At 50.0% G+C, this 23,642-nt stretch overlaps 1 protein-coding gene across 1 annotated transcript in view; it reads right to left on the bottom strand.

The window, feature by feature from the left end:
* The window catches only part of Upf1 (Upf1 RNA helicase), a 40,741-nt gene that overhangs the window by 8,535 nt on the left and 8,564 nt on the right, over positions 1-23,642 (bottom strand). The window contains exons 4-10 of the mRNA XM_077675984.1: positions 23,259-23,431; positions 20,209-20,307; positions 19,511-19,619; positions 10,456-11,035; positions 10,233-10,376; positions 5,280-5,801; positions 557-1,578 (exon numbers count right to left, since the gene is read on the bottom strand). Coding sequence (XP_077532110.1) covers positions 607-1,578; positions 5,280-5,801; positions 10,233-10,376; positions 10,456-11,035; positions 19,511-19,619; positions 20,209-20,307; positions 23,259-23,431 — 2,599 coding nt within the window. The 3' untranslated portion in view covers positions 557-606. The remainder of the gene's footprint in view (positions 1-556; positions 1,579-5,279; positions 5,802-10,232; positions 10,377-10,455; positions 11,036-19,510; positions 19,620-20,208; positions 20,308-23,258; positions 23,432-23,642) is intronic.

Here is a 23,642-nt window from a genome sequence, read left to right as displayed (position 1 = left end):
AATGACTGATTAAGCTCCGACAGAAACAGAAACAGTGTACCAGCCGTGTATGGGCGCCACGCAGTTTGTAGGTAAGGAGCGTTCATGGACTTCACGGCACTGGACGGCCCATGTCGCGTTCGTTCGCATTTTATTGAGACCCCGTTTCGGTGCTTGCGTCTCCCAAAATCTACTTCTACAACTGAAATTTCGTTCCTGAACCTCCATGAAAATTCGTTACATTGAAAATTTGGCAAACTGGACTTCTTTACACAAAGGGGGAAAATACATGGTGTGAATACTTGACGTTACGAAAAATTCCGTGGTTCGTTACATCGAGGGTTTTGTTACGTTGAAGTTTGTTACATTGAGGTTTAACTGTATTTTTAAAATTCCGCCCCTGGTTGCGAAGTGTGGAAGCAACACCTGCTGCCTGTTGACGTAATTTGAGTAACCACGACATAATTACACACATGTTCTGTTTGCCGATCCAAAGTAATAGCCAATGCCTGTAGAAATAAAGAACACAAAGCAACCATTGGTGGCCCAAAAGGACCGCCCTCTCGTGGGGACTGACCTGCTGCTGCTGCTGGTGCCCAATGTTGCCTGGGCTGCCCCGGTTGTAGCTCAGTAGGGTTGCTGCGTGGCGAAGTGGGCCGCGGCCGACGAGGGAGCCTGTGGCGGGCCCCCCGCCCCCACCATGCCGAAGCAGTGCCGGTCCCCCTGGTAGGACGAGTCCTGGGAGAGCATGCCCTCGGCCTGCGAGCGCAGCTCCTCGCCCAGGAAGCAGCTGTCCTGCGACAGCTGCGACAGGGCGCCCACCACCCCCGTGGGCTGCGACAGGGGCCCCACCACGCCGGGCTGCGACAGCACCCCCTGGCTGGCCTGGCTGTTGAACTGGGACCCTCCCGGCGGCTGCACCCGCCGGCCGCCGGGCGGCTGCTGCTGGCGGCCCGCACTGCTGCGCCGGGGCGGTGGCGGGCCCTTGGACGCGGGGGGCCCCCCGCCTCCGACCCGGCGCGCCTGCAGCGCCTGCTGGTGCTGGTTGTAGAAGCGCGGCGGCACGTGCGCCATGTTCATGAACAGCCCCACGGGCACGGGCAGCCCCGCGGGGTTGGCGGCGGCCGCCCGCTCAGCCGGCCCGATGTAGGCCAGGGGGTCGTGGTGGCGGCCAAAGGCCGCCTCGGGGAAGCTCTCCTTGAGGGGCGCCCAGGCCCGGCCCCCGTTGAGCTGGCCGGCCGAGCGGTCGTACACGCTGCCGGGCACCATGGCCTCGCGGGCGTCGAACACGGTGGTGCTCATGAAGTGGCCGCCCGGGTTGACCGTGTTGACCAGCTTGCGGGGCTTGCTGAACTGGATGAGGCTCTCCTTGAGGTTGTTCAGGGGCCCCTCGACCAGCACCCGGTTCTCCTTGTAGAAGCTGAGCAGGTGGTTCCACAGGGGCTGCTTGGACAGCACCTTGGGGTTGCCCACAATGATGAGCCCGTAGCGGGCACGCGTCAGCGCCACGTTCAGGCGCCGGGGGTCGTTCAGGAAGCCGATGCCCTGATGCTCGTTGGAGCGGACGCACGACATCACGATCAGGTCCTTCTCGCGGCCCTGCAAGCATCAGCCAGCATTGCAATCTCGCTCCTCGCACGCTCTGCACAAAAGCAAGTAGACTAAGGAGGGGCATGTGTTTTCATGGCATGGTGTGTTCGTAATGGTGTTGCCTCTGTCCATTCGTTTCAGCTACTAGTCTTTGCCACACAGCCTCAGCAGTTTTCTGTCAACTCTCTTAGGTTACCTCACACCACTAGCAGAAGGCAGAGCATCAATCATAATTTTCCAACTAAACAGCATAAAGACGCAACCAAAACAGCCATAACGCAACCACCTGAATGCATGATTCTGTCCAGACTTGTCCAGGAGCAAAATGCTAATGCCAACAGCCAGGCTACAACTCTGAGCAAGGTTACATTCCATTGAGCTGAGCTCAGTGCCTTCTCTCTTTTTTCGTTGCGTCTGCACCAGATGGCCGTACACAAAACAACAGAGGGATTTTTAGTCGCATGAGCACTTTATACTTCAGAAAAAATTACGGAAGATTGCGATACTCCCTAATGTGAAATTTGTGCGCAGCACGAACTGCAGTTTTCTCGCACACGGCGCATAGCGGCTGCGTAAGAAGTTATCACGTGATAAGTGAACACTCAGCGGCGTGGCTTTGCTGCCGTCATCTCGCGGCGCTTTGCTGCCACCAAGCATGTTGTAAATCGTATTCAGACCTCCCATGCAAATGTCCCGTGGTTCAGATGGGCCACACAGCAAGGAGGACCACGAAGGACCGATGTACATGCAGCACCCAGCGCGTGTTGGATTCCTGTGGCGCAGCCTCGGCATACTGCCCTCCCCTCGCACTTTTTCCATACTTTCATCTCCCCCTTTCATGTGGGCTCATCTCTGGAGGCCTCTTCTCACAGCGCTTCGTCACCGGGGGGTGTTTCTCAACACCGCTTGAGTAAGGTTATTAGGAAAAAAGAAAACGGGATGACTGTTTCTTTTATCTCTCTGCCATGGCCTAAGCCACTAAGCTGTAGCTGTACACATTACTGTGCACAAGATAATGTGCGAGCTTGCACTGCGTAATGCAACCAATGCAGTCAGCAGGGATGAGACAGCCGAGTCAGATTTGGGAGCAGTTTTCGGAGCAGCAAAATCTCGATTTTGGAGCAGAAGAACCTTGATTTGGAGCAGAACGACACCTATTATGTCACCTTAGGAGCCTAAAAAATCAGATTTTGGCCAACTCGGGGGGAAAAGTGCACGTTTTAATCAGTTTTGAACGTACATAACACCGAGCCAGCTTTTCAATAGTTTTTTTTACCAGATTATCACAAAGTACGAACTGCACTACCTTTTTACAAACCACTTTTAAATTTTTAGCCTCTATGCATAGAGTGGAGGTCCTTTGAAAATATCGAACTTAAAAACTAAGGAATCGTAAGGCACTTTTATTATAATGTGAATGCGGAAATTAATTTTGTAATCCCAGATTCGGCTTTACGTAACTCTTTGCCCGGTGGCCATGTTTTCCAATCTTCACCACCCCAAGATGGCGACAGCCAGTGTAATGTTGCTCCGGATATACGGTGTTCCTAAAATTGCCGTTTTTCAATCACTTTGGACAAGTAATTTGCCGCCTCAGTACACATATGTATTTTTTCCACAAGACTTTGCCATGGTTTTCGATGGGAAAACTTTAAAAACTCACAGAATACAACATGTGCAACCCGACATTGCAACTTTCGAAAGAAACTATATGGGGATTTTTATTGAATGATTAACTGTTACAAACAGCATCACCTTGCAGATGCTGGAAAAGTATACCACCAGTAAACATTTTTCCCCACTGAAACTGGTGGGAGCGTTAAAATCCTTCGCTCTCAGACAGTTTTGGAGCAGTTTGGCGCAATTTTCGAGCTTTCGGAGCAGCCTGGCACTTGAAAACAAAGTTGTATCAAAACTGCGCAATATGCGCAACTGTCTCACCCCTGATATGCGCTCTATGCTAACTTTCCCGAAGGAATTTTGGTGCAATTTCCATTTGGCACTAATGTCCTCTCGTATTTACTCGCGTAACCCTCGCACTTCTTTTCAGGAAAAATAAGTGTGGCGTTAGGGGATGGGATAATTATGCCGCGTATAAAATTTTGAGTGGTAAAAGTGAGCTTAAATAAGATTTGAATAGGTATTCTACATAACTAAGGAATTTCCGAGCAGGACTTACCATCGTAATAGAAGTACAATGTCGACATAGCCACAACGCACAAAACTTTACTCATTGCCGCCAGCCATCGCTAAACTTCACAATCCCGCGTTTGGCAGTGGGGGGCCCAAGAGGGAACAGCCCTAGTCCGAGTCACTGATGCTAACATTAGCGGCTGCTGCCTCGTCGTCACCTCCGGATTTTACGTCGGCTTCAGAGGCCTTGTCTTCATCCTACACCGAGTGGCCTTCAGTCGCATTCAAGGCATTTGATATGCGTGTCTTCTTGAAGCTCTGTCAACAACGTCGGCAGTGATCATACCCTATGCTTCAATATCCAGCTGCACAGCATCTCCACCAACGGTCTCCTTACCTAGCCGGCCGGCGTCAAAGCATGCTCACAATCCTTGGTGCATACAGCCTTCCAACCTCATCTTTTAACGGCTTTAGTGTCACCAGATAAGGTTACACAGTATCGGCACTCTTTTCTCCTATTGTTACGTGGCGCCGCCGTGATCATTGGTCAGTTCGCATCACATGACATTTGTTTACACTGCGACGGTTCTTGGGCACCGCCATTTTGTTGTTTATGTGTTTTCTGTCAGTCAACTGTGGTAGTTTCAGCATGTTCTCCCTGCTCTGCAGCTGTGCGTGACTGGCGTCGTTCCCAACGCGAATCGAAGATAATGCACTTTCGCTGCAGAAGTATGTCCAAAGATGCTGTGCTGCTGCGTCTTCGGCAGTGTTATCTACAAATGATCTCTTCAAGAGCCGAGGCCGCAAAAGCGGCAATCTGGCAACACTGATAAACAGAAAAATGGATGCCGTTGCTGCCTTGCATGCCTCAGTGACGGTACACTGTATCTTATGTAGTGACGCTAGGTGTGTTCAAAGACACATCCAACGGCTGCGGCATGGACGTTAGGCCCCCTGGAATGACAGCCAGCTCAGTGCGCAGCTCCTGTAGCTTTGCACTTCTCGCTGGTCACCCTCAGCTCCTCGCGCTGCCATCTCCACTAGCACACGCTGAACTCGTAGACGCCGAAGGGCCTGTTTGTGGCATGGTTGCTGTGCTCTATAGCGTATTCGATAGGTTTCAGCTAGAAAGCAGCTGTATAACTCTCAAACCGCCCCGTGGCAAAGGGGCACCGAAACCAGCGCAGAACAAAGCGACTTGTCAAAATGGCGGAAAGTGAGTTCTCGACTGCTGCTCCTCCACTGAAGGAACGACCGGACGCCGCGCAAACGCCACCTATAAGAGCGCACGTGAAACTGGCCCAAAGATAGTGTGAGTAGCGCTTGAGAGATGCAATGTGCCAGGCGCGCCTGGATGCACTGCGCTGGCTGGCAAACGGAGTGGTGGCGAGCACATCCATCATGTGGGCTTTGCAAGTAGACGACTTCAGCATTTGCAATTTTGGGGACGCAAGGATTATGCGAGGAAACAAACAATCCAAGTTTTGGCAGCTCACATGAGAGGTGCGAGCATTACGCGAGTAAATGCGGTAGTACTGATGCTCCCGGAGAGCTGCTCGGAGGAAGTGGTGCCTCACCTGGAAGGCGTCCACGCTGGCCACCTCGATCTCCTGGTAGAGCTTGGCGTGCAGGGCCCCCTGGAACTGCATGTGCTGCACCAGGTAGGCCCGCTGGCCCTCGTAGGGCGTGATGACGCCCACCTGCTGGGGCTTGACGCCCGAGCGCAGGAAGCGGGTGCAGATCTTCTCCACCAGGGCCGCCTCGGTGCGGTTCAGGTACGAGGTGCCGCTGCCGGCCATTTCCTCCTGGCCCTGGCAGGCGTAGAAGAGCATGGGCCGCTCGGGCTGCGGCCAGGGGAAGTCCAGGCCGCGCATGCGCCGCTCGTCGGCAAACACGCCGTTCTGCAGCGAGCCCTCGTAGAAGAAGTTGGAGGGGAACTGGGCCAGCTGCGGGTGCATGCGGTACTGCACCTCCAGGCGCAGGGGCCGGATGCCCAGCACCACCAGCCGCTCAAACAGCGACTGCGACAGGCCCGCCCGCGCCGCCTTCTTGCACATCACCACGGGCCCCAGCTGGCAGTGGTCGCCCACCAGGATCAGCTGCGCACGCGGCATGCACAACGTCAGTGGGCGCTTCCAAAATGCCTTCAAAATGGACACTCACTGCTATGATTGCACAGTTGAAAGCTAAATCTGCCTTTCTACAATGAGCCTGAACAAGTCGAAGCTCACTTTGGGGAGATGCGTGTCGCAAAACTGCGATTTTTTGAAGGATAAAAAGAAAATAATAAAAATGTTTTTGTGTGTTCCATTTTCATGCTTGTACCATAACTTATTTCTGAAAAGATTAGGTCAAAATACACACAAGAAATTGGTTAAAAATGTAAGTAGACAGTGGTGGTGCAAGATACCGCCATAAGTCGCAAAAGTCCGCTCTGTTTGCGTCCATCCTACACGGGAGCATGGCGCCTTCCACCACTTGCAATCGGCTGTGCGTGCAGTGATGGCCATGTTCTTCATATTCCACCAGCCGTAGTCTCTATTTCCACAGAGGGGGACAAAAATAAATACCGTATTTACTCGCGTAATCCTCGCACCCCTAATGTGAGCCACCAAAACTTGGATTTTTTGGTTCCTCGCATAATCCTCGCACCCCCAACTTTGCAGCGGCGAAAGTTGCCTGCTCGCGAAACCCGCATGGTGCACGCGCTCTCCAACGCGCGCCCTCCGTCGCCGCCTCTCCGTTCGCCGGAGAGCGCCGTGCATCCAAGGCCATCCAGGCGCCCTAACAACCTGCATGGCTACTCCCTAACAGGCGCCCTAACACGCTACTGACACTGTCCTTGAGCCGGTTTTGCACATGTTTCGCGTGCGCGCAGCTAGATGGTGTTCGCGCAGCCCGCTGTCGTGTCGTCGTGTCGCCGTCGTGGTCCCGTCGTTGAGCGGCAGCAGTCAGTGAGTCACTCGCGTCAGTGGTGAATAGCTCGCTGCCATTTTGAGAACTTTTTGATCTCTTTGTTTTGTGCTTGGTGCCGCTTCGCCATGGGGAAGAACGCCAGCTACACTGATCGAACACGGCAACCGTGCCGCAGGCAGGCACTTCGGCGTCACCGACTTCAACGTGCGTTACTGGAGTAGGGCACGCACATACGACGACGAGATAGGGCGTGCGCCAGATAGCAAAGGCGGCAATTTCATGATCGCTGATCGACGGGAGACTGTTTACGTTGTAAATAATAAAATGAAAAGAAATAGCGGCTGTTGGCAATACTGAGCTTACATATAGAAAAAACGACCGCTACATTTAGCGGGATTGGCATAAGCAGGGGTGAGACAGCCCAAACAGATTCGGGAGCAGTTTTCGGAGCAGCAAAATTTCGATTTTGGAGCAGAAGAATCTTGATTTGGAGCAGTTAGGGACATTTAATACATCGTCTTGTGAGCTTAAAAAATCATTATTTCAGCAATTTGCAGGGTCAAGTGCATATTTGCAGGGTCAAGTGCTGTTAACATTAGAAAGTTTTAGCAGTCCGTCTGTTCTGTTGGTTACTTTGTTACCGGGTTGCCGGGACCAGTTTGCGCCTGCACGCGCGGAAGGGCGAGGAGGCGCGGACAAGGCGAAGGCAGGCCCGCGGAACTAATCCCCCTACCGCTACGAATGCCCAAGTGCCCAGTCGAGTCCTGGTCAGCACGGTAACTACGTACACGACGGAACAGACGGACTGCTAAAACTCTCATCAAATTTAAGGGCCCCGTAATTGTGGTGTTTTTTTGCCGTTTTAATGCTAAAATTATTATTTTTTGTAATCCCAGCATTGTACGAACGACTGTAGTCACGGCAACAGTTGAGCAACTTCGAGCTAACCAGCTTACCCGTTTCAGTCCCCGGGGCGCAGGTTCACCCTATGGTCATTTGAGTAGCGTTACTGTTTAGCCACCTAGATTTTGGCATTAAATTTCACTTTGCATACATCAAGTGTTATGTTCTATGGCAACCGTGTAGTCCTGCAGCTATTGGGCGCTGCCTGAACAGGTCGCGGCGCCGCAGCACAGCCCGCAACTTTCGTGTCGACCATTCCATCTCCGAGGCTCCCGATCGCGCTTCGAAGCACAGCAACACCTCAGCATTTTATAACACCACAACGAACCAAAGAAATCACTTCATGAACCCGATTATAGACGCACGCACCGGGTTTCGCAACTCAAGGACAAACCACGCCAAAGTCGTAGGCCCCACATTTCAATGAACTTTTTTTCGAGCCGCGCAACTTCCCGTAATCTGGCACAAATCCCAAACCATATCCCCGCGTTAACGTCACTGTTCAGAGCCACAACATATAGAATGAATAGACTGGAACCCAGCTGATAGCGTAACATAAACCAGGGAAAATATCGGCGATGCGCACTGAGCGCGTTGGTAACAGCCAGATCAGGCGGCGGCCATGTTTGTTGCCACAGCGATGCCTAATCGAGAAGGCCGTTTCAACGAACCAGGACGGAAAGCGAATCGTGTTTTAGAAGCTATCGCTTGCTTCCTTTCAGTCTTTCTATTTGTGCCATATCTGTGTTTGCGATTGACCGACGATAAAAGCGGTGACCGGGATGCGGGAGGCTTTCGTCCCCGCCGAAACTGACATGAGCATCAAAATCCATGCCGTTGAGGCTCTTCTGGAGCAGTTTGGCGCAATTTTCGCCATTTTCGTGCTTTTGGAGCAGCTTGGCGCAGGAAAATGGAATTGTATCAAAAAGGCGCAATATGCGCAGCTGTCTCACCCCTGCATAAGGCAAATTGGCAACACTGTGCACCAGATTTTTTTTCCCCCGCATAATTCTCGCGTTCCTAACTTTGCATTGACTTTTCCGAAAAAAAAAGTGCGAGGATTATGCGAGTAAATATGGTAAAGAAATACAAGAAAAAGAACACGCATGTTGACTGTTTGGAATCGCGTGACACATAGTGCACGGCCGCTAGTGGACAGCACCTGAGAGCAGCCCGATCCAATTGCAACGAGTGTCCGCGAGTAGTACTGATGGATCATTTTATGAAGCTTTCTTCGCATTATCATGTTATGGCCAGCCTGAAAAAGCACGATTTCGACACCCGGATGTATAGAACTTTACACAAGTACTGAGGACGGCAGCAAAAGACACTTCAGAAAGCGACCGGGACGGCCACTAGGCCTACTCCACTGCTGATCACCGCGACTGTAGTTGCGATATTGTCCCAAAGCCAAAAACGATGCAGTTGCCTTCAAGGAAAACAAGTTAATTGGAGCAAACTTATGCTCCCCTAACAACTCAAAGAATACACAGGCGGTGAAGCAGCAGCCGACAAAGTGACGTGCACAGGCAAGCGTCGGCGAGTCGAATGCTGCGGCGTCTGCTCTGCAGGCTTTTATCTTTCGGCGAGTCTTTCTCAAACCGTCGATCTACATCCAGAACATTGTAGATCAAAGAAGATTACTCTAGGCTAGTGACATTAGGGCAAAATGGTCTCCTTATCAGAAGGAGATAACCCGCGCGGCATAAAAATCAAGAATGAAACACGCGCTTTGCTTGGGACACAGATAACACAGCCGGGCGCAGCCGGGCAGTAAAAACAAAACAAACAAACCCAATGCATGGTTCGTGGCAATATAACTCTGATGTGGAGTTCATGCTGGGAAACGCCAAATTACAGCGCTGGAGGTTCTAGTTTCTTGCTATGCTTTGTACAAAAGATTCTCTTCACTGTGACGAAGTTTTGCGCAGTGATGATTGCATTTCCATGAATACAAATGTCTCAAACTTTCAAACTCATTTCTATTAAAACGTTGTATAGATAAACAAACTCATTTTCCCTTTTCAAACATCTGGAGATAGCGAGTGGTGGCACTGGAGATTTCCACTACTTGTATGTCGTGCTGATAGGCAACCGCCTTCGGCATCGCGATTGCAAGACGAGGTGGAGGAAAAAAAAAGAGAAATCCCACTCGCATCCTTATCATCGCGTTCTTATCATGTTGTCCTGCAGCATCCGTTCATAGTCTCTAAAACACAACCATGGAAGTTAAAGCTGCGCTTAAGGTTTGTAAGACCCTGCAGCAGTGGCTGATTAGGAAGAAAAGATGAAATAAAGACTGTGCCTGTTTTTAAGTGCCGTGCGTTTGAGCGATGATAAACAAAGAACGACTTGAGAGCTAGGTTGCGATGTGGTTAGATTAACCCATGTTTTGTTTATAGAGCGGTACTGCTTATAGTGCAGATTTTGCAAATCCCACGACGTATGTTATAAACAGTCTATCACTGTAATAAAAAAGATGTTTTGAGGAGCGTCTGCCATTAACTAGCTTGCTGACGGGTACAACAGGTCCGCCTTTAAAATAAATGTCCTCGTTTCACGTTCTACAGCACTCAATGCGCAGTTCACCAAAATGCAAGGTGTGCTAAATCTTGGGATAACGACCCACCAGGAAAAGTTACTCGTCTCCGAAATGGTACCTTAGCCCTTTCTGTCAGGGTTTTCCTCTACCTCTGTGACTAGCTGCTCACCTGTTTAGCGCCCAGTACGACGGGCACCATGCACTCTGGCTCGGTGGCCTGCATGCTCTCGTCAATGAGGATGGAGTGGAACTTGAAGCGGGCCAGCCGGGGGTCTCCCGCACCCACACACGTACAGCAGATCACGTCTGCAGCCTGCAGGCACAAACCAGCATTTGTCACGACACTCACGCCTACACAATCATTGTGTCGAATGCGGACAAGGGGGCCTCACCTCGAGGAGCTCACGCTCGCAGGCCTTCTTGAGCATGCGGTAGCGCTTCTCGTCGGCCGACGACAGCTCGCCGGTCTCGTCCTTGAGCTGCTGCAGCTTGTGCAGCTCCGAGTGGCCGTCCATGCTGCGGATCTGGTTGTGCAGCGCCAGGAACGAGACGGGCGAGTTGAGCGCCTCGCGGCTCTTGGCGCACAGCCGCACCACCCGCAGGCCCGTCTGGTGCACCTTTTCCGTGAGCTGGTCCACGGCGATGTTGCTGGGTGCACACACCAGCACGGGGCCCCCGCTGCCCTGGCCGCCCCCACCCTGGCCCCGGGCCAGGTGGTACACCACGGTGGCCGAGGTCACCGTCTTGCCTGTGCCGGGGGGCCCCTGGATGAGCGACAGGGGCCGCTGCAGGGCGTGCTTCACCGCGTACACCTGCGAGCGGTTCAGCTCGGGCAGCTGGGGCGCCGAGAAGTGCTTGGGCAGCGGGCACCGCATCACCACTTCCTCCACCTCGTGGCCCAGCAGCCGGTGGTAGATGTACGCCGACACCGAGCACTCGTCCACCGCAAACTTGCGCAGCGCCGCCTGCATCCTGCACGACGGCAAGGGGAAGACGCTTTCAAAAGACCGACCTCACTGACCACGCTTTTTTTCTCGAGGCATGCATTCCCAACACCTGCTCACGGGCTCCTTGCCTCCTCGCCACTTTCCCCCCCACTTCTTAGCCTAGCATTCTCACCTTCTCCACTTTGCCAATGATGATAGTTTTCTGGTAACGCTCCACGGCAGAACTAAAAGCTTATACATCTCCGCTGTTAAACACCTTTTAACTCCTATTTTGACAAGCCAGCACCCAGAATAAGATGACAAAATGGCCCGTCAACCAGACAGCCATGAAGCCCCACCCTAACTAAGCATTCCCGTGAAGTACTGCTGCCTGGGGAAATATGTGCGCCATCAGCCACAAATAACGTTGACAGCCATACCCGGCAACAAAGCGAAATGCACTAATTATCTCCAACTTTTGCACTAAAAGTTGTTTTTGTTACTTTTACACTTTAGTGTCCTTCTAAAGACATCATTGACCAAGACACACATACCGTATTTACTTGCATAATGAACCCACTTGCGTAATGAACCTGCCCCCCCACTTTGTTGAGAATTTACTTTTTGTCACTGAATAAAAAATGCAGCGGTAATATGTTTTTATTTTATGGGGGGACGTGGCTTTCAAAATCAACTTTTTAATTTCCCTGTGGATTTTGATGAAAATTGGCACAGCAACTGGAAATGCTTCTGTTATAACACCATAAACATTTCAAGGTAACATTTTGATAGCTTTTTTATTTATTACATTTTCTTTCTGTTCCGCTTGTACCGAGCTTGAGCGACTTATAAAACATGATAGAAAACTTGTTCGGAGTGCTTTGTATTCCCAAATGAACGGACGAGGTCGTGACAGTTTTAGAATTTTTTTTTACAACACAATGTTTTTTAGTTTTCATTTTTTCAGAGGTTACTGTGCAACAGGCATGTCGACTGTGAACGACTACCGTATTTACTCGCATAATCCTCGCACTTTTTTTTCGGAAAAGTCAATGCAAAGTTATGGGTGCGAGAATTATGCGAGGAGAAAAATCCGGTGCACAGTGTTGCCAATTTGCCATATGCCCATCTCGCTAAATGTAGCGGTCGTTTTTTGTATATGTAAGCTCAGTGTTGCCAACAGCAGCTATTTCTTTTTATTTTATAATTTACAACGTAAACAGTATCCCGTCGATCAGCGATCATGAAATTGCCGCCTTTGCTTTCTGGCGCGCGCCCTATCTCGTCGTCGTCATGTGCGTGCCCTACTCCAGTAACGCACGTTGAAGTCGGTGACGCCGAAGTGCCTGCCTGCGGCACGGTTGCCGTGTTCGATCGCGTACTCTTTCGCTTTCAATTTGAAAGCGGCAGTGTAGCTGGCGTTCCTCCCCATGGCGAAGCGGCACCAAGCACAAAACAAAGAGATCAAAAAGTTGTCAAAATGGCAGCGAGCTATCCACCACTGACGCGAGTGACTCACTGACTGCTGCCGCTCAACGACGGGACCACGACGGCGACACGACGACACGACAGCGGGCTGCGCGAACACCGTCTAGTGGTCTAGTTGCGCGCACGCAAAACATGCGCGAAACCGGCTCAAGGACAGTGTGAGTAGCGTGTTAGGGCGCCTGTTAGGGAGTAGCAATGCAGGTTGTTAGGGCGCCTGGATGCCGCTCTCCGCCGAACGGAGAGGCGGCGGGGGAGGGCGCGCATTGGAGAGCGCGTGCACCATGCGGGTTTCGCGAGCAGGCAACTTTTGCCGCTGCAAAAGTTGGGGGTGCGAGGATTATGCGAGGAACCAAAAAATCCAAGTTGTGGTAGCTCACATTAGGGGTGCGAGGATTACGCGAGTAAATACGGTATCTGAATAAAAAAATCACAACAAACAAATCTGGAAAAACAAGAATGTCACGACCTGAACTGTTCATCAAGGAATGTAATGCAAGAAACTGAATCAAAATAGATCCAGCGGTCATGAAGAAATTCCTGGAACAAGCGACACAGGTAGCAGAAAAAACTGTTTTGAGAAAACGGCTTCCGAAGTTGCAACATAGATTTCACTTATCAAAAGTAGTCACGGTTGTAGCCTTTCATGTCCTTTTGAACATGGGGCTTCTGGAAGGCCTTTCCTTGAAATTGGAGTGCCTTTTACAGCCTTTCTCTTTCCACAAAACAATTATTTCAGCTCCTCTGTGAACAGTGCATAGCCCAGTTAGCAGACCAAACGGAGGGGGAGATGGCTTTCAATGCAAAGTAGATTAGCTGGTTGGCTGTATCCCACTGGACAACTTCCCTTTGCAGTGTTGTCCTCATGGCAACAAGTGAAGCATTTTTTTTACCTAAATTTGAAAATTTGTCTTCTTTTATGTTTTACTACTTTGCCTGGTGCAGCAACTTAGTACTCATACGTGCAGGTGTTCATTGCCAAAAGTTTGCATACCACAAGGGTGCAAATGAGCTACTTTGAAGCTTGGTATAATATTGTGCATAACTCCAACTTTGATGGCATCCAACATTTTTTGCAGCACAGTCAGTAAGCCCTAAGCCATAGATTATATGCGTTGGTATCAATAATTTCCCTAAAAAAATCACTGTTAAATGCTGCGACAGTACGGAAAATTTTTAACGCAGAGAACATATTTTTGTTCCTATATTCCTAACTCAAACCTGTTTGCATGATTATTAGAAGTGCATGGGAAACGTTGCGCAAGAAAGGCGATATGGCTCGCGCGCATCGCAGCGCACGCTTACTGCAACATATTGTACTTTGATTATCCCTGATATGGCTTGTCAGGTCGTTTTTAGGATTAAATCTAATGTCGCAGGCATTAATTACAACTACTGGCGTTCAACAGTAACTGGTTGCACAGACATGTGATACTCCAATGCGCGCCGCAACGTTTGACGCGTCGACCGTTTCTTTCCCAAGGCTAGTGAGCCCACAATCAAAACACAGCAATAACTAGCGTGTAAACATCGCAAATCCGACTAAAAGTTCACAGTGGTGCCACTGATGAACGGTGATTTGGAGCAATTTTTGTATCAGCAAATTATTAATTTTGGAGCAATTTGGAGCACCTAAATGCCAGTTTTGGAGCACCTTGGAGCAACTAAACATCAACTGCTAGATATGTCCAAAGCAACTCTCAACACTAAACATTTACCAGTATCGTCCAGTAATTGATGTAGAGGTCGCCATGGAATGGGCTTCAAGATGCTTTTCACATGTGCGATCAAAAATGGACGGCACAGCTGAAGAATAATGGCCTTCTTGTCCTTACTAGGGAAGACTTTTTCAAGGAGTCACTGAAAACGCTCCATAGCTGACAGGCTCGAACATGCATTAAAAATAGCTTTCACAGTCAGCTCACCCAATAGCCCAAGAATAGCCAAATAGCCAATAAAAATTCCACCAACCACAAAAAAGTAGCCATATTTGGCTATTTATAGCCCCAACCTGGCATCCCTGGGGCAATGGGATTTTTTTCCCACTTATTTCGAAACAGTCGCTAGAAGTCGCCAGAAGTTTGATGCAATTAAATCCCATAAGTATCCACGCAATAGCAAAAAATGCCACAAAGCATAATTTGCAAGGTATTTTGCTCCTTTCTGGTGCGAATAAAAGGCAAAAAGGCAAGCTGGAAATGTGCACGAGAAATGCGCATGGAGCATTTTTACATGTGATTCGTGCGCGTCGGCGTTGCGCGTGCGATTTTTTCACGCCCGTGTCGACGATTCCACGCACGCAGCAGCTTCTGCCTCACTCAGAAAATGACACGCGTCGCGCACGGCAGTGGGAGGAGCCTGGCGACTTGCGCCCATGGGGAGGCGCGCGTCTCATGGCGGCGGTTTTGAAGCACTCGAGACAGCCCGGTCACGGCCGGTTGGCTCCGTCCGAGGGGGTTTAGGCTCACCACCCTGACAGGTATTGCATGGACGCTTTCACTGGCGACGCGGATGATGTTTTATAATGACGATTTCGCCCACATTAAAAGCTCCTTTACCACACACGCAACTTCGAGCGGTATTTTAGAGAGCGCTTAAAAGTGGTCGCTCGAGCTCCCCACCCCACTTCGCGGCCGAAGCCGCCGCCATGTTGCCGCGCCGCTCGCAGCGTGCAGGTGGTTACGCGGCAGCGGCAGCGCGCCTGTGGCGTGCGCGGCGCGTTTTCGCAAGCAGAAAACGCTCCACGAGGTTCATGCTTTAGAGACTCTAGACTGGCCATTTTTCATGGCCCGCTTCACGTGCGATGGTCCACTCCGCGAGCCCAACAATCGAAGCGGGAGCTAGCAGCCGAGCGCGTCATGCATGCCGCGAAACGGCGCTCCCGCTGGCTCTCGGGGCGGAGAGAGCCGGCAATAAACGCCACCTAAAACTACCTATTGTTCATAGCAGGAACCACTGGAAACTACAGCAAGAAGGAAAGTTTTGAACTGTGGTAAGCCAGCGCTGCAGTTGCTAGACGAAAACACTGTATCGGCGGTACTGTGACGGCGCCAACCAAACTCACCGCGGCAAACACGATGACGGGTGCTAGGGAGTTGAAGTTATCAAGCCGAATTAGTTACACATGTCTAGAGACCACTGTGAAGTAGTGCTTGTAACAGGCTGCACGCGATTTGCGCGACACAAATTTTGGCGCACTTGCTTGCAAAATCGTGGTTTTTTTATCAGGATGGCGCAGGATACCTCATTTGGCGCAAATTGGCGCATTTGGCGCAGGAGTGGCAGCACTGTTCACTTCACGAACCGCTATTGCAAGCGCGCACACCGCGTCACCCTCCGGGGTCTGGCGACGGTAGAGTCACGCACACCACGAAGCGTTCGATGATTTCCGCCTTTCGAGCCACACAACTTCCCCTAATCTGGCTTGTGATCTCAGGCCTTCCCATCGCGATAATGTCCGTGTTGAATACCGCAGACTGAACAGAAACTTGGCCGAGCGAAGCAGCGAAAATGAACTCAAACTGCCCACGCTACGCAGCTCAGGTGGCTGCCATCTTGCATTGCGCCGCGACACCCAATCAGGAGGGTTGTCTTAGCGCCCCCCGACCGGAGGACGAATAGCGCTTCAGCATCTATTTCTAGCTTCGTTTGTGTGTCGTTTCTTTTCTGCCGTTCGTGCGTTTGTGAATGAACGAAGATAAAAGAGACGAGCGGAACCGGAAAGACGAATGCTCGGCCGATCTAGCAATATCAAAATGGCCGCGCCCGGTGGCACCATTGCAGAGATATAGCGCTCCGAAAATTGCCGTTTTTTCGCCCTTTTGCGCTGATAGTTTGTCACCGCGCCTGGCAAAACTATTTTTTTATGCCACTTTGCGACACTTTTCAGCGGAAATACTTGTCAGACGCAGAGATTAGGAAACATAGAAGCCGAATATGTGGCTTTCAAAAATACGATGTTTTGGCCATTTTTCTGAAGTTGAAAGCCGCGTCCCCACTTAAGCACAGTTGCTGATGCTGTAGGCGATTGCAGCAACTTGATATCGTGCTCAGAAATGCTAAAAATGCATTCCAAGAAAAACAAATCTCATCAGTAGCCAGAGACGTGAACGCGAATGCCGTGGCTTAGAATTTAAAAATTGTGCGTTTGCAGTGCACCACCTGTTGAATGCAAAACAAACCTTGCGCCATAAAAACGTTGCGGCGTGCGAACAAAGCACCAAACGTACTCCGCACTCCTTCCCTGCTATTTGATGTTTAATCTTGTTCCACCGGCGTGCGAACAAAGCACTAAACGTACTCCGCACTCCTCTGCTCTTGCTGTTACGCGACTTCGCCATTACGCTCCATGGTTTTGTTGTTCAGCTGTGTTCCAACCTTTTTTTCTGGTCCTGCTGCGCGGCGTTTTAAACTACTGTGGCGGAGAATGCGTTGCACATGAAAATGGCGCAGCTCTGTGGCAGGCACTTCAGTGTTGACCCAGTGCGTGTAGGCTACGAGCGAAAATGAGAGGCTTTCGGGTGGTGAAGGGGGGTCGCCGTGTGTTTTGTGGGCCCAAAGGAAGTTTGCCGGTGTCGGAAAAGAAGTTTTGGAGTGCCTTGACGGCACGGAAGACGGTGCCGACAACAAAAGTGCGGCCGCAAGCGACTTCAGTGAGGAGGGAAGCTCCACGGCGAAGGGGGACGATGGCGAGTTGCAAATAAAATATAAATTTCATGGCATAATTACCTACGTGTTTTTACGAAAATGGTAAGGCTCTGACAGCACTTCTCTTAGCAACTTTATTGTATGAAATTTCAACTTTTAAAAATATCTTGCAATTTTTTTCCCGCATAATGAACCCTCCCCCCAAATTCATGCCGAATTTTCGGAAAAAAAGTGGGTTCACTACGCGAGTAAAAACGGTATGAGAAGGCGCAGACATGGACTACACCCCAGAGGTCCAACGCAGAAGTACAATTTTTCCCTTTTATGCCCTGTACAACTGTTCTGAACTTAACCCCTTGACACAAAAACACGGCCTGTACAAGTTGACAGGCTAGCCAGTGATTGCTGCTGAAATACCCTGCGACCAAGAACAATATGCACACCTACTTCTAGTATTGTAATGCCAGTTATATAAATAAATGCTGCTCAATATGAATAAATATAAATACGCCTGCACAAGCTTCACGAGGAAAAGGGTGTGTATTATTTGATGAAGCAGCCATCTGAGTAACATTCGAAGGCATCCATGAATTTCATCACATTTGCCTTGCGTAACTAGGCAGCTGGAAAGAATAAAATGACCGCAAAAAAGACGAAAACGAAGTAGACTCAAAGAACACATACAGGCGCCAACTGCCAACTGTTTATTCATGAGAACCAGGCTTACTTATACACAGGACAAAGGTACAGATAATATTCAAGATTTCCGCCAGGAATTAACATTTGTTGATGGCTCATAGATAAAATAGTAACAGCAATTGACATGTTGGCCCACACGCGCACTACTGATACACCCGACACAGAACCATGGCTCTGTGTCAGGTGTCAACAAATATAAATTCCTGGCGGTAATCTTGAATATTACATGTACATTTGGCCTGCGTGTAAGTAAGTGTGGTTCTCATGAATAAACAGTTGGAAGTTGGCGCCTATGTGTTCTTTGTGTCTACTTCATCTTCGTCTGTTTGCACCCATTTTATTCTTTTCAGTAAGCATGAACCAACTAGCTCAACAAACTCTGTTAACTAGGTAGCTTCAGAAGTTTTGCCATTGCACTCGCGATGCTGAACAAAGCAAGTGCCTGAAATTTAACACAGCATGTTGACTTAGTACAACGTTCTTAATGTCCTAAAACTATTAGACCCCACACACAATGCCTAAGCTCATTTAGCATGCCAAGTGGAGTTTGTGATGCATCATAAAAATGCAACTACAGTAGAACCAGAGTCCGTCAATGCTTTTCTGGTCATGAAACTCCCGGCCGAGTTTTGTTTGAGGATAAAGGCTCCCGCGAGGGGCGCCGCCGCAGATCGGAGGGCTAGAGTACCTACATTGACGCGCGTCCGCCGTACAGAGTGGAGACGCGTATGCGTTGCGCCGCCATTTTGGTTCGCTCGCTCGCCGCCGCAACAAGTCATTGTAACAAAACCACACCGTAATTATCACCACAACGCGGTTTACTGGTGAAGTTTGAACCATCGTATCTGTATCGCGTTGCTGCGTCTTGTGGGAAACGAAAAGAACAGCGCGTTGAGCACTTCGACCCAATAGGGGCGGCACGGGATCGTACAAAGGGTGTCTCCACCCTGTACAAGCGGTCTGTTCTCAAGGTTACTTACGGAGGGCATCGGGCCGCCGCTGCTGCAGCGCGCGTTCAGCCGTGCGCGGCAGAACTTGCGTCCGTGTTTGGCGGCACTTTTCTGGATAGAAACGGAATGTTGGTAGTTGTGCCTTCAAATGTGGCGACAAAACGAAGCCGTCAGGATTGCAGCCCTTGCAGGGAAGCCGTATGCGGCAGAACGCACGCTGAAAACTGCCGACTGCTATCTGTGCTTGATTTTTTTAGAAGTCCCCACGAGCCCTGCTAAACCGCAAGTAGCGTCTGGCAGTCTGCTACGCGCCGCACTCCCCTCCGACCGCTTCGCCGGCTGCCCTCCGATCAACGCCAGCGCCGCGGCGCAGCCTCCCTGAGCAGCGTACAAAGCTCTCCCATAGCGTGACGGCGAAGTTTCACGACCAGAAAAGCATTGAAGACTCTGGTAGAACTTAAATGATACGTTAAAAAAAAAAAAAAAAAAAAAAAAACACGCACACACTTGAGGGAGAAACATACAATCTGGGAAATAGTACTATCCGGTAAGAAACGTACAATGGGGAATTTTTAGTATTCACATTTGACAGCGCAGTAACCGGGAAATCGTATGAACCACCAACGTATCAACGGGGCTCTACTGTATGCCCCCCTGTGACAAAAAGAGGGGCTGCTAACAGCTGCTTTCTTGAGGCAGGCCTAAGCCACCAGCCAAGGGGGTGACGGTGCAATACGTACCTGTCAAAGGAAGTTGACTTCCACACAAAGTCCACCACAAAGTTGGAGGTGCACTCCGAAGGCACGCCCAGATTTGTCTTCATCTCAATGCCCACTTCTTCACTGTAGTCTGGTGGTCACGGCAGTCAAGGAAGGGCACACCCCACCACGAGAAAAAAAAAAATCTGGATCTTCTGTTTCCCTTTGTGATGTCATCTTACTCTCTTCAGTCACTATAATTGAAAGGCTTGGCCAATCAGTCGCCCTTGTCAGACCTAAATATGTTATTCTTTCACCTATCCTAATTGCTACTTGTGTAATTACCAAAATCTCTCCTGTATACCAAGTACATGTCGCGACAAATGTCACAACCCTATTGCTATGTCCCCTTCAGCCAGCTAGAATCACCAAGTTGTGGTGGCACAGGGGTTCTGTGCTCACCTCATATTCCAAAAGTCCCTCGTTTAAATTCCACCAAGATCAAAATTTACATTAATTTTCTTTCTTTTTTTTTGATCAATTCGATAATTTGTTCATAGGAGCTTTCCTGAGAAATGTGGCGCGATTCTGAGCATTAATTGACAGTTTTTTTAATCATCTTAACCGTTTTTTAAGCAGTTGGTAATTCCGCGGGCCACCGACGTTCAAGACAGAACTTTCACAGACTGCTGGCAACTGACACCAACAGCTGAGCGCAACCACCCAGCGCCCAAGGATACTGTCGGGGATCTTGATCACGTGGCCCACCCCTGACCAGGGCTTGTGCAGCTCCCCCAGGTAGCGCAGCCGCAGCTCGTCACCATGCATCAGCCGCATATCTGCAACAAAGCCACGGCATGCAGATCACACAGTGGGCCACTCAAGGCTATGCTAAGGCAACAAATTTTAAAGTCCCCCAAAAAATCACGTAACATTTCTAAGGAGCAAACAAAATCGACGAGTTCAACCGCCACAAATGCAAACATGCAAATTCTTCATCATTTTCCTTGTTTTGCAGCTCTCTTTTACAAGCTGTTGTATAGGCCTCCTGCGCTGGAGTTTTGGCAACAAGCAGCGCCCCTAGCGGCCGACGCCTCTGGGTAGTACAAAAGCAGACGACCCTTGCCGCCCTCCATGTGTTTTCAATTACAAGCCAGAGTGAAAGTTGGTTGTGGCGCTTTGTGGTGAGTTTAAATGACTGCATATTGTATGAAATAGCCCTTAAAGTAGTTGCAGAGTCTAAATAAAATAATATCCGCTAAAAGAAGCCGATTTGTCGGCTTTCTTTTAGCGAGCTTTCGCGATGGTCGCGGCGTGGGACAGTATTGCCAGGTCGGGTGGTTTAACTGTTTCACGGCAGTTACAGTTTTTTCTGCTTGCGTGCGGTCGACAAAGGAAAGTTCACGAGTAGCATAAACACGGAACGCTGCTCATCCTATATCCTGAGGTAACTGCAAAAGGTTGCTTCAGCGGGAGCATGCAAGCGAACGCAAGAATTGCGCAGCCAACTCAGCTGACACTGCTGGCCTGGCACCGCCTTTGAAACGAGTGGAAATTTTGTTTCGTATTTTCGCAAACTAAATGATTGTTGCGTAACGTTTTACGCCGCACGATTTACGAATGGGAGGGTACATGTATACTGGCGAGTAGGTGGGGCAATAGCGCCAAATAAACAAATTAAGTGCTATTAAAGGACGCAAAACATGCACCAAATCACACGCCCGCTGCCTGCAGAGATGTGTACTTCTATAACACCACATAACACAGCATAACATAACACAGCCGCATACACGGCGCGGGGCCCCGAATATTTACATACGATCATCACTGACTGTGTTGGTTTTCTAGTGCAGGGGTCGTCCAATCTGAACGCCAACATGCCAGTTTTGACTTCAAATGGAGTTAGACAGCGAGGCAAGAACAGAGAATTGGCGTCCTCCAGTTCAATTGCACCCCCATCTTCACACTTCGCCAGATTATTGTCAAATATTATTAGAAATTCGCTGAATTTTTTCTCTTTGCATTCAAAGCCCCCCCCTCCCTCGATTTGCCATCCGGCCCTCCGCCGTGTCGGCTGCATGGAACTCGGCCGTTGCTGACCCTCATTCTAGGCTATTAAGTGCGAACTGGGAATGTATACTGCAAGAGCGTAATTAAGTAAAGCGAGAGCAAACAAGGAAAGCGAGCGGCCTCTTAGTTCGCCCGACCACTTTGTTTTACGGCCACTAATTTCGGAATCGCAAAACAGATTTCATGCTCCTGACGGTCGCGGCAATTTGTCACCGAGACACGCAACAAAACGGCAAGCTAACGCTGCACCGTGTATTCGTAACGGCGACACAAACGAGCACTGTTTAATGAAAGTGCACGCATGTGTGCAGGTACGCAAAAGAGCGGCGCACCGCAGCAGGCGAGCCTGCGGTCCACCGGACTCGCTGGCTTTTTAAAGCGCGATCATCACCGATTGCGTCACTCTTCTTGGCTATTTTTGAGAAGTCTCTGTCACCTAGAGTATAAGTTTAAACTAGAAATTTCACCTAAAATTTCACTTCGTACGACCATCGATCGGTGAACCTGCGAGTAGCAGACACCGTCACGGTCCCGGCACTTTCGTCGGCGCTGTAAACGTGTTAAGCGCTGCAAAGCTTTTCCCCCTAACGCCAAGTTGATCGCTGAAATAGATCGGACGTGTCGGGGATGAACCGGTGACCACGTCGCAAAATAATCGGGAGGGTCGAGCTCATTTTGCTTCTGTCAACACGGGATCCTATGGGACCCGCGCAGCTTTGTACTACCCGGAAGTACTGCCCGGAAGCCGCTTGCGCAGCGCCCCCTGGGCAGCGCAGGAGGCCTATACGCTCGGACCACAAGAGACACCCGTCTAGTAATGCTCCTTATTGCATTTCCTATCAATTTCCCAAATGTAGTTGCATTTACCATCACCTTGTTAGATCCCTAGGGGCACTGTTTGGAATAAGTGGGCAGAATGAACCTGCAATCCTCATCGCCATCACCAAACTCACTGTTGCATTCCCTGCCCGTCTTCATTGCACTACTGGCTGAACTCATCATTGAGCTTCATATAGCACTTGTCACACTCCTTGAACTCCCTGTTGTACTCCCCGTCACACACTTTTCATTCTACTACTACTCATACTCCTTCTCAAACTTGTCCAAATTTCGGTCATATTACTACTAAAACTCTTCGTCACATCGCATGGAACCCGCAGTCATACCCTATGTTGTGCTGCTTGAACTTCTCATCAAACTCCCCTCACACTCCTAATCGGAATTCCATTGTGCTCTCATCAAACTCCTAGTGATAGTCCTCATCAGACTAATGTCACACTTTGGTCCACCTTCCGGTCATAATCCTTTTCAAACTCCCATCCCTCTCCAGTCACTCTTTGACCATACATTTGTTGACATTGATTTAAATACAGAAGTATACAAATTACTATGCAAAAAATAAATGCAAAGTGTATTCAAAATAATACTTCTAAACTAACCACTTTCAGTTGCTTCATGGGTTCTTAACAAAAAAAAAAAAAAAGGCTTCACACAACAAATGCACTGCCCCCCCCCCCCCCCAAAAAAATTATTTCACCTGACCTTTTTTTTGCCTCCTCTGGCGATGGAGAACACTAACCAAACGAAGCTGGTACTCTACAATGCAAAAGCCAAGTGGGCCATCCCTTCGTGACCTACGGGAACAGATGCGAAGCAGCCCAGGGGCCAGAGAAGGACAAGCTGCTCCAGCAAGGCCACCACCGCACAAGCAGCCACTGACCTGTGTCCGACTTGGCCACCGTGAAGTAGGCGATCATCTTCTTGTTTAGCCCAATGTCCCAGCGCACCTCGATGTTGTCCTGTGTCTGCGACTCCTTGAGCTTCTTGTCGTAGTCCGCCTCCATCTTCACCAGAGGCCCAAAAATGTTCTGGTACTGGTAGCCATCCTCGTACCTGCAGCAACAACGTCACAGGCTACAGCTGGTGCACACCCGATTCCTCACACAAGGAGCCAACAAGAGCACAGCCTGCGGGGACCCTGGTTTCCCCACGCCTTGTCCGGGCACATGGGAAGCAAGCTGGGGGCTACCATTTCGGCAATCAGCATGCCACACGTCTTGGTCCCCCCCTCTCGACCCGCATGCAACGTAACCTGCCAGGCCTG

Source organism: Haemaphysalis longicornis, unplaced genomic scaffold (genome assembly GCF_048455015.1).
Source record: "Haemaphysalis longicornis isolate Haplotype H1 unplaced genomic scaffold, Haemaphysalis longicornis Haplotype H1 scaffold_7, whole genome shotgun sequence".
In the NCBI taxonomy this organism is placed as follows: domain Eukaryota; kingdom Metazoa; phylum Arthropoda; class Arachnida; order Ixodida; family Ixodidae; genus Haemaphysalis; species Haemaphysalis longicornis.
This window is presented reverse-complemented; position numbering and strand designations above follow the sequence as displayed.